At 42.0% G+C, this 25,309-nt stretch overlaps 1 protein-coding gene across 4 annotated transcripts in view; it reads left to right on the top strand.

Moving 5' to 3' along the window:
- Positions 1–25,309, top strand: part of OGDHL (oxoglutarate dehydrogenase L) — a 128,001-nt gene that overhangs the window by 75,175 nt on the left and 27,517 nt on the right. For all 4 annotated transcript variants that reach the window (XM_075934808.1, XM_075934807.1, XM_006112394.4 and 1 more), the window contains exons 11-16: positions 1,606–1,785; positions 2,439–2,591; positions 4,255–4,357; positions 5,193–5,321; positions 8,952–9,102; positions 16,744–16,871. In XM_075934808.1, coding sequence (XP_075790923.1) covers positions 1,606–1,785; positions 2,439–2,591; positions 4,255–4,357; positions 5,193–5,321; positions 8,952–9,102; positions 16,744–16,871 — 844 coding nt within the window. The remainder of the gene's footprint in view (positions 1–1,605; positions 1,786–2,438; positions 2,592–4,254; positions 4,358–5,192; positions 5,322–8,951; positions 9,103–16,743; positions 16,872–25,309) is intronic.

Raw genomic sequence — 25,309 nt, 5'->3', positions numbered from 1 at the left:
CTTACTACATGTAAAATGCAGAGCTGCAGCAGTCCTGGACTGGAGTGAGCAGGGGCTCAGTCCTGGCTTGCGCCAGATCCAGCAGCCCCTATCCGTGGCCAGCCCCGGACACCATGAACAAAGGCTGCTCCAGCAGCAGCCCCTGTTCATGGCTTCCTAGGCTGGCCATGGGCAGAGGTTCCTCTAATAGCAGCCCCTGTTCTCAGTGACTGGGACTGGGCCCACCGCAGGCAGAGGCTGCTTTGCAGCAGTGTGGAGGTTGGGGTGTTGCAGGCAGAGAATCTGACATGTGCTGCTTTGGTGCACCAATTCCTGTTCTCCCCCACAACCCCCCATTGCTACCTCTGATACAGAGGCAGCAAGTGGAGGGTGTGGGGGGGGGGGGGGGAAGTGAGTAGTTGATTTGACTACCCGATAAGCTCAGGCTTATCAGAACAGACCAGTGAGAGAGATTTAAACTTAACCACTTATTTTTTTTTATTGAAAGTTCAAGCAATTACAATAACCAAAGAACTTTACAAGTAGAAGAGTCAATACAATTCCCATTAGCAGTGCAAGACAGATAAACACAGCACAATCACAATATAGGCTTTAGCTATGATTCGTTATAGGCTAACTTATTACTATGCAATATAGTTTTGTTTCCTATAGATTTTAAAGAGGGTTAGCCTATTATATCTATAATGCAAAGCAGTTAATGTAAAGCTAGCTATACTACAGTGTTCAAGCCTGAAGCACTTACCATTCAGCCTTGATCCCCAACACTCACTGGATAGAAGGTCGTGGTCTTGTTCCTTCCCACATGCTGAGACATCTTAGACTGCATGATGTGGATGAACAGACCCCAAACTTGTGGTTACGTGAACAGAGTTTCGGGTCCACTCTGTTACTCCCTCCCAAAGCACATGTGTGCAGAAGCATCCTTTACACAAGCGAGATTCGGTTGCTTCACACTTTGTTGCTATGTGGTGTTCCAGCAATGAGCACTTCTTTATTCTAATACCCTTAGATATGCTACTCATTTTACTTAACATTATTTGTTCAATCTTTAATTTATGCCATTATCCTAAGTTGTTTACCCCTTTTATGGTAAGCACTTTCGTAAAATATGGGGTGTGCCTTTTGTGTCATCCCTTATTTCTATAAGCCGCGTCATAATAATTCTGGAAATTTTGATCATGCTTGTTTTTAATGGTATACACTTTAATGATTTCAGCAGTTTAAGCAACTTATTAGTAGACCTTGCCCAATGACTGAGGGCACGAACGTAGCAGTTTCAGCGCTTTAAGCAGTTTATGGTCAGGCCTTTACCCCATGACCGAGGCCAAAAAGTTACATTTCCACATACTTGCTTCAGCCTGAGGCCTGCCTGCATGCTTACTAGCATCAGACTTAACAGGGCCTTTCTTCTTAGCCAGAACTCATGTCAAGCCAGAGAAAGCCGTGCAGACTCCTCAACACTTACCTTCCAAATTGAAAGGCCTGTAATTACTGTCATGTAAATAACTATGTATAAAGCAAAGATTTCAGGCGTTTAAAACAAAAGCAAAAAACCCCCAAACTCTTTCTCCCTCTTTATTAACAAACTTGTTTTTTTTTTCTTAGATTGGCTTCACCACTGATCCCCGCATGGCTCGCTCATCTCCATATCCTACAGATGTTGCCCGGGTGGTCAATGCACCCATATTCCATGTGAATGCTGATGACCCAGAAGCAGTGATGCACGTGTGCAATGTAGCTGCAGAATGGAGAAACACATTCAATAAAGATGTGGTTGTGGATTTAGTAAGTTCTAGGTTTATCCTAACTCTTCACTTTGCATATTTTAAGATAAGTCGTAATGCCATATTTCTTACTGTGTTCATGTACGTTGTTGAGCTCATCCCTGTTTTTGTCTGGCTTCAGTGCTACTGCTTGTATTGTATTAGTGCCTGGAGCAGGGGCTCAGGACACACCCCTCCAACATGCTATAAAAACTGAATGGCCCACCTGTTCTTCAGCAGCTGTTTTTATACATATAAGAGCTGGGGCAATCAGGGCAGTTGCCTTAGGTCTCCTGTCACGGGATGTCCACAAAGCTCACTTGCTTCAGTTCAGTCCCAGGTGGCACAGCTCTGGACTTTGTGGTGAGACTCTGGGGCTTCACCATGCTTCTCAGACCTCCTGAGTCCTGTTTTTGTGGTTCTCCATAGTTTATGGACCCCCAGCTGAGAACTGCTGGCCTAGAGGACCTGATGAGAACCAGGGCCCCATTGTGCTAGATGCTGCCCAAAGTAAGATGGAGCCCTTGCCTTGATGAGACTTACGTTTATTTTCATGTTCCTTTGCTTCTAGATAAGCAAGAATTGTAATGCCTTAAGCCCATACAAAAGTGGGAAAGGTTAAGAGATTGGTTTCATGTTTTTCACTATTGATAGATTTGAATCTTCCATGTGTAGGTTTGTTACCGAAGGAGAGGCCACAATGAAATGGATGAGCCCATGTTCACCCAGCCCCTGATGTATAAGCAGATTCACAAGCAGGTACCAGTGCTGAAGAAGTATGCTGACAAGCTGATTGCAGATGGGACTGTAACACTGCAGGAGTTTGAGGTACATTATGTCAGCAGAGTAGAAGGCTGTTTATGATGCTGTTTGAAGAAGGTGAAGGAATAAATTATAGGATTTTAGAATAAAAAATAAGGGGGAAATGCTGTTTACTTACCTTTTGCTTCTTTACTTTGTAGCCTTCGTTCTGTGTCTTTTTCTGATTCTGTTCTATTTTATGTGACACAGTATAACAGCGTTGCTGGTGAGGTGTGTGGCTGGAGATGAGTTTAATTTTCATTGTTCACCTGATATAAGGCTTAAATGGAGGGTTGTCTCTTACTGGTGAAGCTGAGATTTGTTGATGTGCTATGTACGTAGCTGCTGTCAACCTATGAGGATTGGAAATGCTGTATACTACTTAAAATGATACATGGTAGCCAGAAAAACAGGTTCTCAATTCTGAGACCATGAAGCTCCCAGTGGCCCTGACTTACTGTTCCTGGCCAATGGGAGCTGCGGGAAGTGGTATGGAGCAGGCCACCACTTCCTGCAGCTTCCATTGGCTGGGAACAGCAAACTGTGGCCACTTAGAGCTACAGGGCTCTGTGTCTGAGGATGCTCAGGTAAACACAGGGCCCATCAGCCCACTTGTCAGCTGTCTTCCATCCCTGTGTTAGACTGATACGATGATAACACAGGGTTGTTAAAACTGTTAATGTGGGCTATGTCAGTGCTTCAGCAGCCTTTGAAAATAGCAAATTAGTATGGTTAAAGAGACTCTAGAATTCACCTTCCTGCATTGAATCTGTGAGTGCACCAGTTCCGAGGTATCTTAATAGTCTTGATTATATCTACAGCATATTTAGTTATAGGAGCTTCTTGTTGGAGCATCTTACGTAAGTGGCAGTTATATGCAATATGCTGACATTTACTCAAAGCAGAATAACAAACTGGTTAGTTTTGTGCCTCATTGGCATTGAATCTGTCTGTGCTCTAAGTAATAGCACTGTAAAACAAGGCAGTGCACGGGGAGGCTGTGTTCCAGTGTTTTAGGAATATACCGTTCTAGATTGAATCAAAGATCATGGCGATATCCTGCCTCAGGCAAGAACTGCACCTAATAATTAAGGAGCTGGCTCAGATCCATAAAGGTGTTTAGGTTTTTAACTGCCACTGAAATTAATGGAAGTTAGGAGCCGAAATATCTTCAAGCCAATTTGCCTACAGTACCCAAATAATGCATGTACACAGTTATATTCCTAAACTACACAGGGTGCATGGGGAGTTCCTTCTTTTTTTTGCTATAGTAATATTAAAAGGCAGTTGGATAGTCTTAATCTCCATATATATGACAATAAACTGTATGTGCTGCTTTGATGCTTTTATTATATCATGATGTGGACTACCATCAACAATTATAGTGTTGGATCTTTCACCTACAGAATCTACCCAAAGAAAATCTACATTATAGCAGGGTGACTTTGGTTTAAGCAATGGACAAATGTGTTCGAAGAGTGTTTGAGCTGAATGAATCTCCATCAATGAGACTGAAGTAAATAGTTACTCTAAGTTTACAATGGCATAACTGAGAGGAAAAACTGGAGTTTTGTGTGCTATAATGTAGATGTTCCATTGCTTTGGAATGTTATACACTTTTGTTAAGCAGTGTTGGATTTTTGGTGTTTTTTAAATCTCTAATTATTTCCTATGGAAACTTTTTCTATAGGAAGAAATTGCAAAGTATGACAAAATCTGCGAAGAAGCTTATACTAGATCAAAGGATAAGAAAATTCTACACATTAAGCACTGGCTCGATTCACCTTGGCCTGGTAAGAGTCCGTCAAACACCCTAGTATTGTGACACTGGTTGATGCTGTTTGGGCTTGCTACCTTTGAGTCAGTGAAGGATTCAGTTCTTACATTGCAGATGTTAGCAGAACAAAAGGAAGTCTAAACAGTTTGGCAGAAGTGCAGTTGTCAGTACATCTTTAGGAATGAATGTGGCAAAAAGCAACCCCTTATCACTTGAATAAGAGCTTTTTTTCAATCTGCTATTAACTATTACTATTAACTATTATCTGAAGTGGGTTTACCCATAAAAGCTCATGATCCTATATATATTTGTTAGTGCCACAAGTAGTCCTCTAAGTAGTGCCACAAGTAGTCCTCTAAGGTGCCATAGGACTACTTGTTGTTTTTAAAGTTACAGACTAAAACAGCTACCCCTGTGAGACACATTAACAAATGATTTATCTATAATGTTACCTGTGTTTATTCATTCAGAGGGAAATTCCACCTCTATGCACCTCTTTTTTTCACTGCTTAAGTAGGTGTGAAATGGGGCAGGTGCCTGTGCTAGCTAACTCTCTGCACATAGTTGAATTTCACTGTCAGTAAGTTGAAGTAAAACAGAAAATGAAAGAGCCATGCATGTGAGATCAAGAATTGTTTTGGGTTTTTTTATAGGGCCTGGAAATAACCGGTTCCCTAATTTTAAAAAGTGTGCAAATTGCTCTTGGCTGTTAAAATGTCCACCCGTTTTCAAGAGTGTTTGTTTTTAACAGTAAAATTATCGTAGATTTTTATTGCAGGTATTGTAGAGGTTCTCTTAATAATTAGAAGCCACTATTCATTCAGAGTGCCTTATAACATTTCTCCTTCCAGGATTTTTTAATTTAGATGGAGAACCAAAGAGCATGACTTGTCCTCCAACGGGCATCCCAGAAGATATGCTGAACCACATTGGCAATGGAGCAAGCTCTGTGCCCCTCGAGGGTTTCAAAATACATGGAGGTCAGCTCGATTCTGTGCTATTTCTGAAACGTCAGACATTGCTTTCTTTGTCTTTCTGCACATCAGTTGCAGGGTGATTGCTTGCCTGATGTGCATTGGTAAGGAGGAAGAAGGAGCTGGTGAGCTGCCTTCATAGGTCACATTTGCCACCTTATTGACAGGTGAGAAGGTGGCAGTGAACATTCTAGAATCAAGAATTAATATTCCTTTGTTATCATAGCACCTCTCTCCTAACTCATCACACTTCTTTTCTGAGTGGTCTAGTAATGTGGAGGGAGGTGAAAATGTCTTTGTAACCTGCAGCTGGCTAAATCTTTCTTAGTTAGCAAAGAAGGCAAGACTGTAACTACCTAGACTAATCAAGGCATCTGTTCTTTTCTGGATGTGCAGTGCAGTATGTTTTCACAAGTATGTGCAGATAGCCATATGCTTGCATTCTTTTAACACAGTAGGAAAAGATGCCTGTATTACCAGTACAAATTGAACTTGCTTTCTGAAATGGGAGTTCTAGATCTGAACAGGTCATTATAATACTGAAGGCATAGTTATGATTATGGAAACCACTCTTCATGATGCTTTCCTTGTGAGTAAATAATTTTCTCTTCCTATAAGAACATGGCTTAGTCCAGTTAGACAAAACTGCTTGTTTCAAGGAATCATTTTCTGGTACAGCTAAATGACACATCATTGTACTGTGTGAGCAAGTTTGGTCAAACTTTCTTTGAGCTTGTGGGCAGACATCATATAGGTAGTTTGGTGACTACTTTAAGTTCTGCCATCCTCTCAGGCCTGTTGACAGGGAGCACAGAGCTCCCTCTTCCCCCCTGACCTTGCCCCAGGACCCAGCAAGACTGTCAGTCACCCTGAGTCCTGCTACGGAGTCAGACTTTCTGAAAAAAATCTGGTAGCTCTTGATATCAAGGGGCTTAATCCTGAACTATTAACTCTAATTCTTAAAACTGAAACATGTGAGTAGTTCTGTGGGTAGCTTGACAAGTTCTGAGCATGATTTCTTTCTCCCTGGGCTGGTGGAGTCTGGAGGCATTCGGGGCAGTATGCTCAGTTTGCGGGAAGAGTGGAACCTCCCGGCACTCCTATAACCCCATTCACCTTGTTCATATCAGGTGAAAGAAGTTGACCTAAGTGTGAGAGCTGTTTTCAGCATAGGCTGCTCCCTAGAGAATCTTCTTCTCCACGATGGCCATTTAAAAAAAACAAAAAAACATGTCAGTATCTATCCTGCAACCTCCCAATGTCAGCCTTCGGGAGTATTGCAAGTAATAGGCAGTGTTAAAGGGATCCCTAATTATTGTTAGCATGTTTATTGAAGTGATCACAGTATTAACTTTCAAAGTCTGGTGTGCATTTGTGCAAGTGGCTCTGGATTGCTGTGACACTTTGATTAGTTAATTAATTAACTAGACACTTAATATTACTGGGAGATTAATTTTAGGTGTGGATTATACACATTCTAATTAAACATAGCTCTTTCTTTCTCTGTGGGGTGGCATTCCTCTAAGACGGTCTGTATACTACAAGTATGATTTCCCCTGCTTTTAGTCTGGATGTGGACGTAGACAGTAGTGCTCAAGCGGCTGACCACAGAACTCTTTCAAGTGGTTCAAAAGGCCACCAGAATAGATGAAGAATGAAATGGATTTGGGAATTGGAATGGGAACTGCTACATGAAGATATGTGTCAGTGCTTTGCCTCCAGAGCAAAAGCCACTGCTCAGGTTGTCTGCTAGTAGCTGTAGCAAGTGACCAGTCTGTATGACTCTGCCTTGCAAAGATTGATAGAACTTTATTTTGCAAATCTCTGACAAGGGGAGGTTTATTTCTCAACCTGGATCCCAAATGTTCCATTAGAGTGAATTGTGATCATAAACTATAGAAGAGCTGTTTTAAAAAGTATTTTTTGGTGACTGAATCTTGAGTTCATTGTTTGGGAGTGTTTTATTCGATTTAAAATTCCCAAGAAGTCATTATGGCAATGTTTTCAATTAAACATATTCAGTGTTTGTGTGCTAGTGGCATTTAATTAACTTTAAAAAATGTGTCTCAGTTTAACTATAAGTTTAACTATAACTGCCTATCAGGAAGGAAATTCAGATTGTACACAGTGTAGCAGTGGGATACATTTGCAATAGTCTTGAACCTACAGATTTTTTGTAAAAGCCACATCAGTACAATGTGTGTCACTTGATGAGAAGACATGTTATGTTGTTCATCAATATTGTGCTTTACAGAGAGATCTGAAGACAAGAACCCTCTGCAAAGAGATGACAGTATAATTAGTGTACTAATTAGTGACATGGGTTGGCATGTTAAAAACAGTATATAGTTGAGTGGTGAAATAAAGCATCTGATCATCAGGAACAGAGAGGATATTGACATTTCTGGGAAAGGTGTGGTTTGAAGGAAGAGAGCTGAAAAACTGGTTGATTTGAGTCTGTAAAAGGAGTTTTCAGGAGACTGGGACTTCCTGGGGGACAACTTGAAGATGACGAGATAGTGAAGGGATAACCTGGGCAGGAACAAGGGTTAGATGAAGTGAGATCTGTGTGGAAGTGGAAGCTAAATGTGGAGAACTTAGGAGAAGAGAATGAGTGTTGAGCAGTTAGTGAAGGAAGGTCCAGTGGGGTTGGAAATGCTGGATAAACGGACAGGGTAGATGAACATTTTGGACCAATTCAAAGCAGTCTAAAGAGAAAAGAATCAAGATGCTGGAGATGAGACGGTTGTGGTAATTGGAATGAGATGTGCTTTTTGGCAAGGACTAGGGCCTCTGTGGTAGGAATGGGGAGAAACAGAGATGGATTTTGGAGGTGTTGCAAAGGGGGGCCACTGGCAAGATTTCCTAACAGCATCAGTATGGAGGCAGAAACAGGATAGAGTAAAATGACACCCCGTTTGCAGAGCTTGCTTTCTCACAAATGGATATACGCAGACATAAGAAGTTTTCAGTTTCGTTCCCTGTGGAAGTCACTGAGGGTGCACCTTGTGATTTTTTTTTCCTTTAAAATTTCTGTGCAATTGCAAAAACTAAAGAAATTACAAGATCTTCCCTGAGGGAAAACAGCTGGTGCAAAATCCATAAGCACTTCAAATTATACAAAAGTTGGTACTGAGACAAGTCTAATAGTGTAAAATACAAAAATGGAACCAACAAACTCTAGTCTCTTAATTTTAATTTTCTTTAAATAATACTAAATCTGTTTTTAAAAGGCTTCTTTGTATTGTTGCACAATGATCTTCATGGCAAACATTATATCTGACCTCTTTTTCCTATCATTAAACTATGATACAAATAAATGATATAGTTGAATATTATCAAATATTGGCTCTGTCAGTTATTGCCTGAGAAGCTAGCTATTGCTGTCCCCCTCATTTTAATCTGTATTTTAAGGATGGCCATGTGTTCTTGGATGCACTAGGATCTGTGTGCTTTTTAAACTTGTGCTATTGCTGGTCTGGATATGCCAATACTACTGGGTCAGTGTGGGAGTATCCATTCAAACTTGACACATTTTCCTGGCCCAGCCTTTGCATTCTGAGAGGGGTGGATATAATAGTCATGTGAAACATTTGTGAGCTAGCCCTCTAATTCCCAACTGTTATCTCAACATAGGACTTTCTCGCATCTTGAAAAGCCGATTGGAAATGACCAAGAACAGAGTTGTTGATTGGGCCTTGGGAGAATACATGGCTTTTGGATCTTTGCTGAAAGAAGGGATCCATGTCCGACTGAGTGGGCAGGATGTGGAAAGGGGAACTTTCAGGTGAGTACCAAGTTGATTGCTGCCAAAAAAAAAGTCCGAAAATACAATTTGGGATTCTCTTATGGATTATGATGCCCTGGAAGGAATTACAGCTCACAGTAAATAATTACAAATGTGTGTTGCATGCTGTGTGTGTCTATCAATTAGATATGAGCATGTTTTGTATTTTTATACTTAAAGATAACGTCCATATGATAGTAAGATATGAAATTATCAGCACGTGAATGTGTATTTATATAGTATTCAATAGTAATGGTGGTTTAATATTTATATTGTTGTAGTGCCCAGAGGACTTGTTCAAATTGTTGTGCTAGGTGGTGTTAAACTTGTATGATAACACAATCATTTCCCTGAAGAGCTTAAACCAAAGAGAAGTTACATACGAAGGGGAGGGGAATGGTGTATACAACTTTTATATGTGTATGTATATTTGCATTTTTTTCTAACTAAAGATATGTTAGCTTGTAATATGACCGGTTCTGGGGACGCTGCTGAGAGGGTCCCATTAGGGCAGATTGCTTAGAAACAGGGCTGCTTACAACACAAGACCGGGGACCCTCCTCTGTACGGCACACCAAACCAGTCATAAAGAACACTTAAGCTGCCACTCTGACCAGCATGAAGTCACCCTAGCAATCCCCCTTACACACTCCAGCTTTACCTGTGCCAAAACAAGCACCGCACCTCACACAGATGAGAAGTTATGAAAACCATTCTCACCAAATCCAAACAGGTTCTACCAATCCCAAAGGACCAGCCACATTCCCAGGTCAATTTATACCTTAGGTTGGGGTGGGCAATGATTTTTTGATGGGGGAGGGCCACTCCAAGATTTTGGAAAGTGGTCAAGGGCTGTACTCTTTGATATTAATGGAGCAAGCACAAGATCTGGGATGGAGGTTGGGTGCAGAAGGGAGCATAGGGAAAGGGATTGAAGTGCAAAAGGGAGAGTGGGGTCTGGGAGGGAGTTTGGATGAAGGAGGCGGTTGTGACCTGGGGCACTGGACCTGTGGTGCAGGGGTTTGGGTTGATCTAGGACAGGAAGGGGTTGTGACCTAGAGCAGGGGATTGGGGTGCAAGGGTTTGGGTTGTGACCTAGGACAAGAGATTGAGGTGCAGGAGTTTGGGTTGTTACCTGAGGCACGGAATTGGCATGCCGGGTCTGAGAGAGGATATAGGTGCAGGAAGGGGACAGAGGGTTGATGTAGGGAGGGGTTGGGGTGCCAGAGACAGGCTCTGGTGAGGAGACTTACCTGGGTGACTCCCAACTAGCAGCTCCAGCACACTTTGCAGGCAGGCGCCCTGCCCTGCCCCCGCACAGGCTGCAGGGCCTTGTGCATGTGTGAATAACTACAAGAAACAGGCCAATAGGATTGTGCTGGGAGTGGGGGCAGTGCCTGAAGCCTTCCCCCCTCCCTTCTGGGCTCAGTAATGAAAGAGAAATGGCCTGGCAGCTGCTTTTTCTGAGTGGTGTGTGGTTGGGGCGAGGCAAGCAGGGTGTCTGCCTGGGGCTCCTTGCAGCATCCATGGGCCAGATCCAGTGCATTAATGGGCTGGATCCGGCCCATGGGCTGTATTTTGCCCGGGCCTGGGGTTTGACTATGGAGAAGGTTATGGTTATTATGGTGGGGGCAGATTTATGAATGGCCTTTTGCTTGAGGACAAGTAACTGAGTGCAGCATAGTTAGAAGTAGTGGGTGAGGAAAGTAATTTTTATCAGCTACATTTTGAATGTATTGGGGAAGGGAGGAGAGAAGGAGAGGGGTTTCAGTAATGAAGATGAGAAGTACTGAGGGCTTGAGTTTTCTTTTCTGGTTAGAAAGAATAGAATGCATCTTAGAAATGTTTTGAAGGAAGAACTGGTGACTTTTGAACACAACCTGGGTGGCATGAGGTAAGAGGGTAGAGTGGAGTTTAAGCTGATGGCAAGACTTCAAGATGGGAATGTTGGAGGGAGAAGCTTAGATTTTGGATTTAGTTGAGGGAGAATCCAGGATCATGGCAGGGCTCTGCTCTGGGTCCACGAAGGGGGTGCTCCTGGAGGCAAGTTATTCCCATTATTTGGAGTACAGGGGCTACATCTCAAACTGTAGGGACAGTAATAAGGAGCCATGGGCAGTAGACTTAAACTCCCACCTGAGAACCCTAACCCTCCCCCTCCACTCAGGGGTTCAACGACATGGTTCCTGTGCTGGGACTTACTGGAGAAGGAAGGCATGGGTTCCCCTAATGCCCCACCTAAAAGACTCAGGCAACTTGCCCTCCAAGCACCTTGGTATAGGGCCTCTGGGTACCAAACCCAAGGAGAATGTGAGCACCTTAGCAGCAGACTTCTAGACAGCCCTCCTATATCTAATGTTGCCATCAGCCACTGAGGAAGAGACATGTTTTTCCATCATGGACAACCTTCTGTGGTCTTTTCTGCTCCCCCATCCCTTAGTCTCGAGTTTCTACCTGGCAGCAGGTCTGATTCCATCATAGAAGACCCCAGAAAACTACTAGAGCATTTTTTTACATTTTTCCATCATTTCTAGCATCTTCAGACAGATGCTTTATTTTCAGAATAGGCAAGAATTACCTCAAAATGCTGGTTTCTGAAGATCGCAGGCAAGAGATATCCTGTTCTGCTCCACTTCCTTCCCACACTCTCTTTCTACACCCATTTTGGGTACCCTTCTTTTGTCTGTTACAACAAGTAGGCCCCTTCTACAAATTGGAGCAATGGAACCTTGGAGCTCAGGAACAGATTTTTATTTCTATTTTTTTTTTCTTTTTCAAAAAGAAAAAGGGTATTTGTAGCCCATCCTGGACCTTTGACATCTCAAAATCTTCATTTGACACTTCAACTTCAGGATGACAAATCTTTGTACTGTAATCCTCTTATTGGATCATCAGGGCTGGTTTACTGCTCCATTCATGCAAGATGCCCAATTCATTGTATTAATCCATCTGGCCCATAGCAAAAACCTAAGATTCCTGGTAGGTACATCTCTCTGACAGTACAGATCTACTCTTTTTGGTCTCTTCCTTAGTTTCAGAAATATTCATCGGTCCTGGCAGCTCATCTAAAGAAATAAGGGATCCAAGTCTACCCTTATGTAAAGAGGGAGAAATCCACACTGACTCACTCAGAACACAGCTCATAGCAGTAGTGTTAGACTCCAGGACAAGGCCTACCTCCCACAGCAGAGATTTCATAATAGGTCTCATCTACCAACTACAAGCTCTCCCAAGAACATTAGTGAAATGTTGGCTCTTGTTTCTGTGATCTTATGCACTTGTTGCACAGCAAACCAGACTTCACCTATGCTCCAGGCAAGTGTGGTTGAAATCTATATCTAGCTAAGAAACACCACATCCACGTAGTGTTCATGGTCCCCCAAGAAATCATTTTCTTATTTTTAAACTGTTGGAAGCATCTGCTCAAGTGTGCAATACAGTACTCTTCTAAGCATTTCTACCTGGACTCTGGTGACAGATGTCTCCACTCGGGGATAGGGCAGTTTATTTTGATAAGCTTCAAATTCAGGCTTGTGGCCTGTCAGAAAGCTCTCTTTCATATCAACGCTGTGAAGCTCAGAGCCATCGACCTGGCATGCAAAACAGTCCTGCCCCCTGTTCAGGGATCCACATTACAAATGCAGACAGGCAACACTGTTTCCTTGCACTGTATCTTTGGATAAGATGGAGCAATGCTTCAAGTGGTCTCTCCCTGGCCTGCTGGGAGCTGCTGTGGGGCATCTGGGGAGGGGCCTCCAATCACTGCATGTTTTCAGTGCCACTTCTCTCTCCTCACAAGCCATCCAAGCAGGCAAGAAGAAGTCTAGGCTGGAGCTGAGCCAGATGGACAGTGGCATGTACTGACATTCCCCATTCTCCATCCCTGCTACAAGCAGTTGAATACTCAGTGCTAAGATTTTTTTTTTCCACAACAAGAAAAAATTACTCTGCCTTCCTGCTGTTGAAATATGCAGTTCTATGTAAACCATGGTTTACATTGAGTCTTAGACATGAATGAATACAGAATACAAAGAATTTGATCACTTGAAAAATATAAGTGGTGTTCCTGCCCTGCTCTGACTGTGTGGTGTAAAAGCTTAATGATGCATTTAATGGAATCCTTTGATGCGGATCCCATTGCTGGTATTGGATGAACTAGCAGCTGCCCTATGCTTGATTGTGATTGCCTGTGGTAGCTCATGATGAACCAATTTGGCCTCTTAGCCAGTTTCCTTCTGGTATGCAGCTCCACATGTTTCTGCTTAACTTCATTTAGTATCAGACCTTTTGAGGCTTTCTTCTCCTCCTTCATCTTTTACTGCCAATTTCATGGAATCCTTGGGGGAAGCATTTTTTTAAAGATACTTTCAGTAACTTATCTTCCTAGCTCCAATGTTAGACTGTCTTCATAAGATACTCAGTACCCCCAGCTCTTGTTAAATTCAGATAGGAGTTAAGGATGCTTAATTCTTTGGAGATTTAGCGACCCCTCTTAAAGTGACAGTTGATTAATATAGTAGCAGCCTATGTTTTCCTCAAAATTCTGATTGAGAGAACTTGTGGGAAATTTTTCTTCTAATGTTTTATTTTAAAACAAACAGCTTGATTTCAGTATATGTGTAAAGAAGTAAATAACTTACACCCTTTATTGCTATGCAGCCACTATAACTAAATTGCAGCTGTCAGGTATGATTCCCAGCGAGGGTGGATGGACTCAGGTCAGATGCTAAAATTATCTGTTCTGACATTGTGGCACAGGAAGCCAACTGACTCCAAGCTCACCTGACCCCAGGTCCAATCTTAGATGCCTGCTTAAGCTGCAGTGTCCGTGCCATATTTCATGCGTTAACTCAAGCAGAGCTAGCACAAGTATGTGTACCCATGCTGGGACTCTCAGCTGCCAGCTGCCAGGTAGACATACCTATAGGGGACACTCACAAAAAACTACATAAAACTTAGCTAGTTTGATGACTTCTCCTAAGTTAGCAAGAGGCTCCTACGCTCTCTGATTATAGCTCTGGAATTTATTGATCAGTCTTTTGGAAAATGAGTAAAAATTAAATAACATGAATGCTTGTGGAGTTGAACACTGAAGCCTTCCGTGAACATAACAGTTTGATTAATAGTAGCTGCTCTTGCTTTACTGTTAAGCTCATGCTTGCCTGTAGCAGTGTGAATGATCTGCCAAATGCTTTTGCTAGAGTGGAATGAAGATACGTCTTAATTGTAATTGATTAGGAAGAGCTGGACAATAAGGAACAAAATTAGAAAGTATTCCCAAAAATAAGAGTAGATGATAGTATATCCAACAGTGGTATTTTAAAAGAAGTAAAAAATCCTATAGAAATTTGTAAAGCTTAACATGTAAGACTGATTTCAGCCGGAGATGAGAGCACATGTAAGACTGTGTAGTTTTAAATAAATCTTGTCCTCTGCTCACTGATTATGGGACCCGATGCGTTAACTGTGTGTACTTCCCATGAGCAGTAACAGGAGTTTCTCGAAATTCCTATGCATTGATATTAAAACAAGCTCCTCTACGACAGACTGACGAATGGGCTATACCATGTCTACTGTACCTTCCTTCAGCCTGTGATTACTCTTAAATACTAATTTTACCTCACTAGCTTTGATAAGTGCTAGAATTACTGTACTTCCATAACGAGAACATCAGGGCAGGTGGTTGTTACTGTCTTTGCTATCTTGTAGCCTCCTTAGGTGTTAGCTGTAGTGCAGTCAGCAGTACTTTCCATGACAACTTAGTTCATCCCAGGACTCAGCCAGATCCTTGTGGTGACACTGGGCAACAAAGGCTAGATAGGGAGCTGGAGCAAGATAGAGTGCTGTCCCGTATCCAGCAACCTCTACTCATGATCCCCATTGTTAATTATAGGAGTCTTGTTTGTTCTCTCAGGGGACACTACCCCATTAGTCCTCACACACAGATACCTGCTGATGAGGGTGGGGAGAGTAAGGGGGACAACTGCCCTGGGGCTTGGTGAATCAAAAGGGCATGGGGCTCCTGGCCGCCGCCACTACCACAGAAGTGGTGGCGGATGAAGCGTCAGGCCTTTTAAATCTCCACTAGAGCACCACAGTGTGCTCTGGGCGGCTCTGAGGGCTGCCTGAGGTGTGGGGCAGCATGGCATGCTCCACATGGCACTGAAAACTAGCTGTTCCAGTCCCACCTGAGGCCCTCTCCCTTCCAGGAGTGCAGAGCTGGCCCCACTCTTACATAGGGGCCCAGCAAGTCTGTCAGCCCCACTGCACACACAGATCAACTAAGAGTGGAATTCATAATGAGCCTTATACTTCCCACCTCAGTGCTCCATGTTATTAATTAGCAGTAGAAAGGAAGCTGCGTACTGCTGCAGATAAAGGTACAGTCCCTTTCTCTTCTTGCACCTAAGAATGAGGGACAACAATGAGTAGAGGGAGGGAACCTGAACCAGCATCAGCATGAAAAGTTGCAAAGAGACTGCCTCAGGTCAAAGCAACATCAAGATTTGATTTTTGTGTGTGTATCTAATTCTGATTAAGTGACTCTCCAGCTACGCTTTAGTCACTACCTACTAGGGAACTTAAATGTCTTCCCAAAAAACATGCCACATGTTAGTTTTATTTTTCCCCTTGATAGTGGAGGAGAGGGGAGGGGGCATCAAGAAAGCATTCCTGCCTTAGTCAGAGCTACTTTTTCTCCTTGTTTTTAGTGATGCTCTTCAATAATCCTGCATGTCCCTGATCTTATGCTATTAATTAATTTCTATATAGATTTGAGAGCTGTTTTGCTAAGATGCATTAGAACAGAAGGGACTACAGAGAGAGTCTGTCTCTAATTTGTTCAGCATCGGCAGCTACACAGCACATAATAGCTATTATCAGTGTAATAGCCCTCCTTACCTTAGTGGTTGTAGAGCTGAACATATTGGTGTGATTCACTCAGTTAGTCTTGCTCGGGGAGTTAATGGATTACAGTAATTACTTCAGTCATCTCTGTTTTGATAATGTTCCTTAGTGCACCATTCTAATGCTGATTAATGAAGTTCTGGAGAGCTGTAAAAAATGGGAATGGCAGTGCAAAGTGAGGAAAAGGATGCAACTGTTCTAAGTCTTCGTCCTTAAAAAATAATAGGTGAAATTTTGCTGTAAAAACAAACCACAGTCATCCTATGAGGAGAACTAATAGAATTTCACAGCTCATTGTAACCTGTGAAGTGGCTACCATTTGTGCAGTGGTCTCTATATTCCGCGTTGCATGAAGTGCAGAAATATGCCAGTCTGACTTCTGTGCCTATTACCCAGTAACAAAGCTACGGTATTCTATCCGATAGAGAAGGTATGTTATTTTAAAATCTGAGTAGTAACAACAAAAGATCTACATTTTTATTATGTGTACAAATATTTTTAGCACAAACTGCAGTGATGCTGATTCATTTTCACAACTCCCTTGTGTAACAAAACCAACACATTCATTGTCATGTGAATATCCTATTCTTCTGTGGTGATAGAGATTGTATGCATCTATGTGATTCAGATCACAGATGCCAGGACATAGTTTCTAAGGTTTAAGATAACTTAATCTTTGGCAACGTATAAAAGCAAGTAACCAAATAATCCATTTGTGTGTACATCTCTTGGTAGCCATCGCCACCATGTGCTACATGATCAAGAAGTTGACAAGAGGACATGTGTTCCCATGAATCACCTCTGGGAGCAGCAAGCCCCCTACACTGTGTGCAATAGCTCTCTTTCGGAGTATGGCGTTTTAGGTAAGTCTCTGAAAATGCCAGGTGGGCAGGTGTGGGGTGTTTTTTAATGCAGTAAGATGTCTCAGGTGAGATCTGGGACTTGGTGACTGCTAAATAAGAGCAATTTTGTTTAGATTGTAAATTGAAGATGGTTGAACCTGCACATATTGAGAGATTCTGTTCTGATAAGATTCCAGACATTCAGATTCTTATCTGAGCCTACTAGCTCTTCTATTTCATTTTGGATGTTTTCCTGCAATTGATCAAGCTGGAAATGCAACACAAATAGCTTTTCATCATATGTGAGCATTTCTGCTTCCATTTTAGTAGGAACCAAAAAGTGTCAGATGAGGGCATGACAATTAAATAATGTGACTGCGAATCAGTATCTTTTTTTTTTTTTTCAATTGAACTCCTGAAAAAATAGCTTGTCAAATTTATCTTAGTAATTCTATTTAAGTCACTTGTCTGTCTTTGAATAAGGTGGGGTTTTACAATTATTATACAACTAGTAACTGAGAGCTCTTTCTATTGCACTGGTATGACAGTGGGCCTAGTAATCCCACATCTGTGCTCTTTCATAACTAAAGCAGTTGTAACATGCAAATTAGCTACAGAATAAGGATGGTGATTGGTTGAGCTACCACTGATATCACTTGTGTCTAGGTGGCTAGGTAAGGCATAGATACATTCCTTTCTGTAGCAGAATACCACCTGGGTGTCATTGCTAAAGCCAAAATGACTGAACTCATAAACTAGATGGTAACAGACTGTGAAACCTGGTGAGTATTGAACCAGGTGATATTCTAAATAGGTATGTAATAATGTAGTTGATTAACTGATAAGCAAAAGCTTATTGGTTAATGCTATAGACTACACACTCTTCCCCTTCCCTTTCCACCTCCCCCACTACATTTTTTTAGCAGGCTGGCCAGCAGCCCGGTTCAGTTCTGGCTTGCACCGGGTCCAGGAGCTCAGACCCTACCTATACAGGGGCTACTTCGACCCCCCGCTGCTGCCTCTTTATCAGAAGCAGCAGCACAGGGTAACAGGCAGCAGGTCTGTGAGGGGAGCCGGTTTTTAAACTGGCTCCCGTCATAGACCAGTTCTCACCTGGCACCCCACGAGATTGAGGCAGCTCCACAAAAGTGAGGCCAGAGCGCACTGGCTGCCAGTCCTGCCCCCGGGGACTATAGAATAGTCGACTAACCTATAAGAATTCATGAGGTTAATCAACTGTTAGAATTAAGGATGTTAAATATTGGTTAATTTAAACCAAAGAGCACTGAACTATGATGATCATGCCGTGTTATGTAAATGTATACCTTAAGTCAAATTTTACCCTTCTGTAATGGACCATGATTTGGTCCCTTGTGTCATTTTTCAAAAAAGGCACTAAAATAGTCAAAATAGACTGGTAACAATTTAACTTTTTTTTTTTTTTTTAATTTTGAGACTGATGACCACATATAAAATATCATGTGCAGTAGTCTGCTCAAACTGTAGCATCATTACACACCTAATATAAAAATGATTCCTCCCCACCAATGTTCCTGTCAGTTGCTTAAAACCTAATCGTGGGGGGGAAAAAAATAAAAGGGTGCAAATTCTGAAATTGTACTTGAGATTCATTTAGTTGAACACGAAAGAAGTATAAACACACAAGGCATCTATCTTGTACAATTTTCTGTTCAATACTAATGGCAAAGTCATTATATTTAAAACATACTTTAGGAGAAGGATGTAGAGCAGCATATGTGGAAATTCATCAGCAAAAATTCTATGGAAAAGAATTATAAAGTAGTCAGATTCAAAATTGAATTTAATTTGGTTTAGACTGTTCCACCTGCTCATGTATTGGCATATCTAAAATTCTCTCTGTATCATAGAGCTGTGGGGTTCTTTTGAGGGTATATGCTCACTAACTAAGATTTGAGCTATATATGTGGCTTTACAAAGTTGTTAATAATTAGGATGTGTGGTGGCGTTACAAATAAAATTAAGGATGTCTTGGAATATAGATATGAAAACCTGCTTCAACCGTACACGTATTGAGTGCTGTTACAAATACACTATATAAATTGAAGTCACAAATCTTTGTTAGAAATTGCATTTGTCATGGTGAATCAAATTATACTTTGGCACTAGCCAGACACTTTGCCTTCAGCTGAGGGTGAATGGATGACCTCACGAAGACACAGTGTGGGTAGCAAGGATCTTATGTGAAGTACAAAATAAAATGGAAATGTTTAATAATATATCAAGAAGTTTTATTGACTCTGTAGATTAATAATTTACTACATATCCAGTTCACAATGCAAATGAACACAAAAAATAGAGGAAAATGAAGAATTAATAGATAATGATAGTTTAGAATAAAATTAGTATGCTATGTGGCTATTTGACTTTATAATCCTATTGAGGATTCTATTTTTACATATATATAAAAATATAAAATGCTATTTAGGTCATACTGTTAAAATTCAGATGGAGTGAGACAGTATGGTTAAACATAGGCCTAGGAGGGTGGGGGCTCTTATATGTTCAGAATGGGGCACTTATTAGTCTGTGCCTCAGTTTGTCCCTCTGTAAATGGGTATATTTTTATGATATATATTTTAAAATCCTTTGTGTGTTTCTAATTGGTATACTAATTCAAGTTCTGCAACTACACAAGTTAGGTTTTGTTGTTGTAGTTTTAAATAAATTCACAAGTATCAGCCAAATGTCTGCTTATGAAAAAAGTGGACATTGAAGCAGTATTTTTTAAATTAGCATGGCTTCTTCTCTCAGTCTAGATTGAGACCTGGCAGATCAAGGTACAGCCTTGTATAATGTGGCCATTCAACTTTGCTATTTCCAGGCTTTGAAAACAGCAGGGAAACCATGAGTTTCCTTTTATACATTTTTAAAAGGTAGTACAAATGTTTTGCAATTCCTCTTAAATATCTGTGGATAAAGGGTACTACATGAGTACAAATGAATATTACTAATGTTGATGATAAACATAATTTAAAAATATGTAACTATGGCATTTGTCAATAATGAAGGAAATAAACTGGACAGAGCAATTTACAGTGGATAAGTGTGACAAACCTAATTTTTAAAAAATCTTTATTAAAATTACCATCTTGTATGTGAATGGGTTAAAATTTTAATATAGTTAAGTCCTTTCCTTCTTTCTTTAGCTGTAATGACTTTAATTTTGTTAGCATTTACCATGTATCATGGGTCTTGGAAATGTTTGCCTTCACAGATCTCTATTTATAGAGAGAAATAGTTTTCAGCTGAGAGAGCTCCAAATGGATGTTTACCTCTTTTATTAAGAACTTTGATCAAATATAACTTATTTGTCATTCTAATCCTTTTTGCGAGTAACATTTTTAAGGGAAGTTTTTTGAATGGACTGTTTATTGATGTAATATCATAGCTTCTAAGTAGTAAGGAATCTTTGTGCACACGGAATAGATTATTCCTCAGGAGAGAAATCAACATCTTGTTCCAGTTCATATCTACAAAGTTATATACGGTTAAAAATAAGAATTGCTCAGTTTTATCTTTTGAGTTTTTTTGAAACTTTAAAGAGCCCATTTTGAAGGTTAATATTCAAACAACATTTTTGTATGTGACAGTATTAAAATCACTCCTGTGAAAAAATCAATACCCAAAGACAGTATATGGGACAACTTGAAAAACAATCAATTGCACAGATACAGAACTAATCATTTTAGCCTACCAACAGTACCTAGACTGGTAGGACTGCAGATATTAAGGCAGTTATATTGTATCTTGCAATCATCATGGTATTTGTTCCCTAAATCAAAATCTTGCCTACAGGGGAAAAGTTCCCCAATTTAACGTAAATCCCTATGTGGAAACTCTAATTTTTGTTTAACTTACACAGGCTGGAGTATGATGAGAAAGAGGGCTTTCTATGCAGAGTAGTTAGTGACTTCTCCTTTCTGAGTTGACCTCTTCTGAATTTAAAAAAATGGGGGGGAATATGCAAAGTTTCCCAGTCTCAGGGTTTGCTGCTTCAAGAGAAGAAGATGGAAAAAGGAGCAGAGTTTATTTTGTTTTCCTGTGACCCCTACTACACACATAACACTCTTCAACAAGAAGCTTTAAAGTATAGGGTTGTCAGGTGTCCGATATTAAACCTGAGTGCCCGGTATTTGTTCCTTCCGTCCAGTAAAAAAATTCAGAAAATACCGGACATTTTCTGGTTTTTTTGTTTTGTTTTTTTTGTTTTTCCAAGGCCTGGCTTGGGCGCCTGATGGAAGGCCAATTGGGACATGCGACGCAGCTTGCACTGGCCGGGGCGGAGGGAGAGAGGGGGAGTTGCCCAGGAATTAAAGGGACTGAGACTGCATTTTGGCCCTGCCCCCACCCCTCCTTTTTTTTTTTCGCTCAACAACTCTTCCTGCAGCTTTTTTTTCTTTTTCTCAAAAGAATTTTTCACAAGGCATACCGGAGCAGTCAACAAAGACTTCCCTTGTCGACCGCGCCGTGTCTAGACTGCCGCGCTGTGTCTGATCAGCTGATCATTGGCACAGTGAGGCGGTCATTTTTATTTTAATGAGCGGAAATTATTTAAATCCCTGCTTCTTTGACTGTGCCGAATAAACTATTTTATGTGGCTCTGTCGATGGAGCCATGTAGTCTAGACGTAGCCTAAGGGTTATATTTGGAGCACTTCTCCTGTTACAGCATAGCCTAGAGGAGAGAGCACTAGATTGGGATTTGGCAGATGTGGGTCTGTCACTAGTCTGCTGCTTGAGCAAATAACTTCCTTCCCTTTGCCTTCTTTGCCCATCTGTAAAATAGACATACGGTAATCTTTTTTAAGCACTTGAGATTCAAAGATGATAAAGTTATACAATAGCTAAGCATTACGATTATATTAATCTGGGTGGATCATTTTGTTGTTGCTGACTATTGCAATTCAATTAAAGTCTCATAAAGATAGTGTTTTAGCTGCAGGCTGTTCAGTTTCAGCAATAGGGAAGTCTGGAAGTATAACTGAGTTGTTCTGTGAAAGCATTGAGCAGAAGGACGGAATGTAGTTGCACCAGTTTCTCCAGACATCATAGTAGAGGGAGAGAACAAACATAAAATGTACATGTCCCATATATGCACATATTCATTTTGTTTCTTTAAAGGGCTTTTTTTGTAAACATTCATCTTTTTCTTGAACCTCTGACAGAGGTATTCTCCAGAGGGGATTATGGTTCTCTGATGAGCTTTGGCTGGTTAGCTGGCTTCATGAGTTCTAGGATTTTCTCAAGGTTTCATGTGTTTGTCATAGAATCCTAGAAATGTAGGGCTGGTCGAGCCCTTATGAGATCATGTAGTCCAGCACCTTCCACCAAAGAAGAATAAAAAATGCTTGAACCATCCATGACGGGTGTTTGTCTAACCTGTTCTTAAAAACCTAAAATGATAAGGACTCCCCGGCCTCCCTTCAAAGCCTATTCCATTGCTTAGCTAATCCTATAGTTTGAAAGTTTTTCTTAATATCTGACCCAAGTCTGCCTTGCTTTACATAAAACCAATTATTTCTTGTGCTACCTTCAGGGACACGGAGAACAATCAATCACCATTGACTTTTTTATAACAGCCTTTAACACGTTTGAATCATAGAACACTAGAACTGGAAAGGACCTTGAGAGGTCGTAGAGTCCAGTCCCCTGCCCTCACAGCAGGACCAAGCACTGACTAGATCATCCCTGATAGCTGTTTATCCAACCTGCTCCTAAATATCTCCAATGATGGAGGTTCCACAACCTCCATAAGCAATTTATTCCAGTGTTTAACCACCCTGACAGGTAGTTTTTCCTAATGTCCAACCTAAACTTCCCTTGCTACAGTTTAAGCCCATTTCTTCTTGTCCTATCCTCAGAGGCCAAGGAGAAAAATTTTCCTCCCTCCTCCTTGTAACACCCTTTTAGATACCTGAAAACCGCTATTGTGTCCCCTCTCAGTCTTCTCCTTTCCATACTAAACAAGCCCCAATTCTTTCAGCCTTCCCTCACAGTTCATGTTTTCTAGACCAGTGTTTCCCAAATGGTGTTCTGCGGAACCCTGGGGTTCCACAAAGTGAAAATAAAGGTTCAGCGAGAAAATTCCATTACAATAATATTTTATTATTTAAACAATTTAATATTTAAGCATTTATTAATTTTATTACAAGCAATTTTCATTTGTGTTTGTCACGATAAGTGCCCCTGAGTAATGCCAGCTTAGCCAGAGAGTGGGGATGATATCAGTACTCAGCGCTGCGCGCGCAGTCAGTAGTACAATTGCCTGTTATATACCGTAGTAAATCCCTGTACTCACTCACTCTCAATGTGATTTTTGTTTTTAAATATGTGAAATTAAACTAAATGTTGATCTAATGACCTTGTTTAGCATTTGTTTATTATCATCCTTACTTATTTTTGGTCTACTTTTTCAGCTCCATATATAAGACTGTTATTAGCGGTTCTGCAAAATTCTTTCGCGTTTAAAAGGGTTCCGTGGCCAAATAAAATTGGGAAACCTTCCAGACCTTTAATCATTTTTGTTGCTCTTCTCTGGACTATCTCCAATTTCTTCACATCTTTCTTGAACTGTGGTGCCTTGAACTGGACACAATACTCCAATTGAGGCCTGATCAGTGCGGAGTAGAGTGGAAGAATGACTTCTCATGTCTTGCTCACAACACTCGTGTTGCTGCATCCCAAAATCATGTTTACTTTTTTTTGCAATAGTGTCAGTGTTGACTCATATTTAGATTGTGGTGTACAGGCAGTCCCCGAGTTACGCGGATCCGACTTACGTCGGATCCGCAGTTACGAACGGGGCACTTCCTCTCCCTGGTCTCGAGCAGACCAGGGAGAGGAAGCAAAGCGGCGGGGCGGAACGCGAGGCCAGCTGATAGCCCAGACGCGTCTGGGCTGTCAGCTGGCCGCGCGCTCCGCTTTGCTCCCCCCCCCTCTGCAGACCAGGGGGAGGGGGAGCAGAGCGGAGCAGAGCAGAGCGGCGGAACGCGCAGCCAGCTGACAGCCCAGACGCATCTGGGCTGTCAGCTGGCCGCGCGTTCTGCCGCTCTGCTCTGCTCTGCTCCGCTCTGCTCCCCCTCCCCCTGGTCTGCAGACCAGGGGGAGGGGGAGCAGAGCGGAGCACGCGGCCAGCTGACAGCCCAGAAGCGTCTGGGCTGTCAGCTGGCCGCGCGTTCTGCCGCTCTGCTCTGCTCCGCTCTGCTCCCCCTCCCCCTGGTCTGCAAACCATGGAGGGGGGGGAAGCAGAGCGGCGGAACGCGCGGCCAGCTGACAGCCCAGACGCGGCTGGGCTGTCAGCTGGCCGCGCGTTCCGCCGCTCTGCTCTACTCTGCTCCCCCTCCCCCTGGTCTGCAGACCTGGGGGACGGGGAGCAGAGCAGAGCAAAGCCACGGAGCCCGAGGGCAGCAGGATAGCCACGGCGCGTCTGGGCTGTCCCGCTGCCCCCGTGCTCCGTGGCTTTGCTCCGGACGCCTGTGGTACAGCAGCTGGGGTGCTGCCGGTTGGTCCCGTAGCGCCGCTCTGGGTGCCACTGGACCAACCCAGCAGCACCCCAGCTGCTCTGCCCCAGGTGTCCCCTAGTCAGCAGCTGCTGAAAATGACCAGTGGCTGACTACAGGAAGCCCCTGCCCCGGGCTTCCTGGAATCAGCTGCTGATCAGTTTCAGCAGCAGCTGACTTGGGGATGCCTGGGGTTCTTAAGTTGAATCTGTATGTAAGTCAGAACTGGCGTCCAGATTCAGCCACTGTTGAAACTGATCAGTTTCAGCAGCGGCTGAATCTGGACGCCAGTTCCGACTTACATACAGATTCAACTTAAGAACAAACCTACAGTCCCTATCTTGTACGTAACCCGGGGACTGCCTGTACTATGATCCCTAGAGCCCTTTCAGCAGTACTCCTTTCTAGATAGTTGCTTCCCATTCTGTATGTGTAAAATGGATTGTTCCTTCCTAAGTGGAGCACTTTGCATTTGTCCTTATTAAACTTCATCCTGTTTACCTCAGACCATTTATTTAATTTTTCCAGATCATTTTGAATTATGACCCTATCCTCCAAATAGTTGCAGTCTCTACTTACTCAAGTCTAGGTATACCACTTCCACCGTTTCTCCCTTCTCCACAAGGCTTGATATTCTATCAAAGAAAGCTATCAGATTGGTTTGACATGAATAGTTCTTTACAAATCCATGCTGGTTGTAACTTATCTTATTATCTTCCAGATGTTTGCAGATGAATTCCTTAATTATTTTCCTTGGCACAGAAGTTAATGTGACTGGTCTGTAGTTTCCTGGGTTGTTCTTATTTTCCTTTTTTAGGGCACTATATTTGCCCTTTTCTAGTCTTCTGGAGCCCCTCCTGACTTCCATGATTTTTCAAAGATGATAGCTAAAATCTCAGATATCTTTTCCATCAGCTCT

Source organism: Pelodiscus sinensis, chromosome 8 (assembly GCF_049634645.1).
Source record: "Pelodiscus sinensis isolate JC-2024 chromosome 8, ASM4963464v1, whole genome shotgun sequence".
Lineage (NCBI taxonomy): Eukaryota > Metazoa > Chordata > Testudines > Trionychidae > Pelodiscus > Pelodiscus sinensis.
This window is presented reverse-complemented; position numbering and strand designations above follow the sequence as displayed.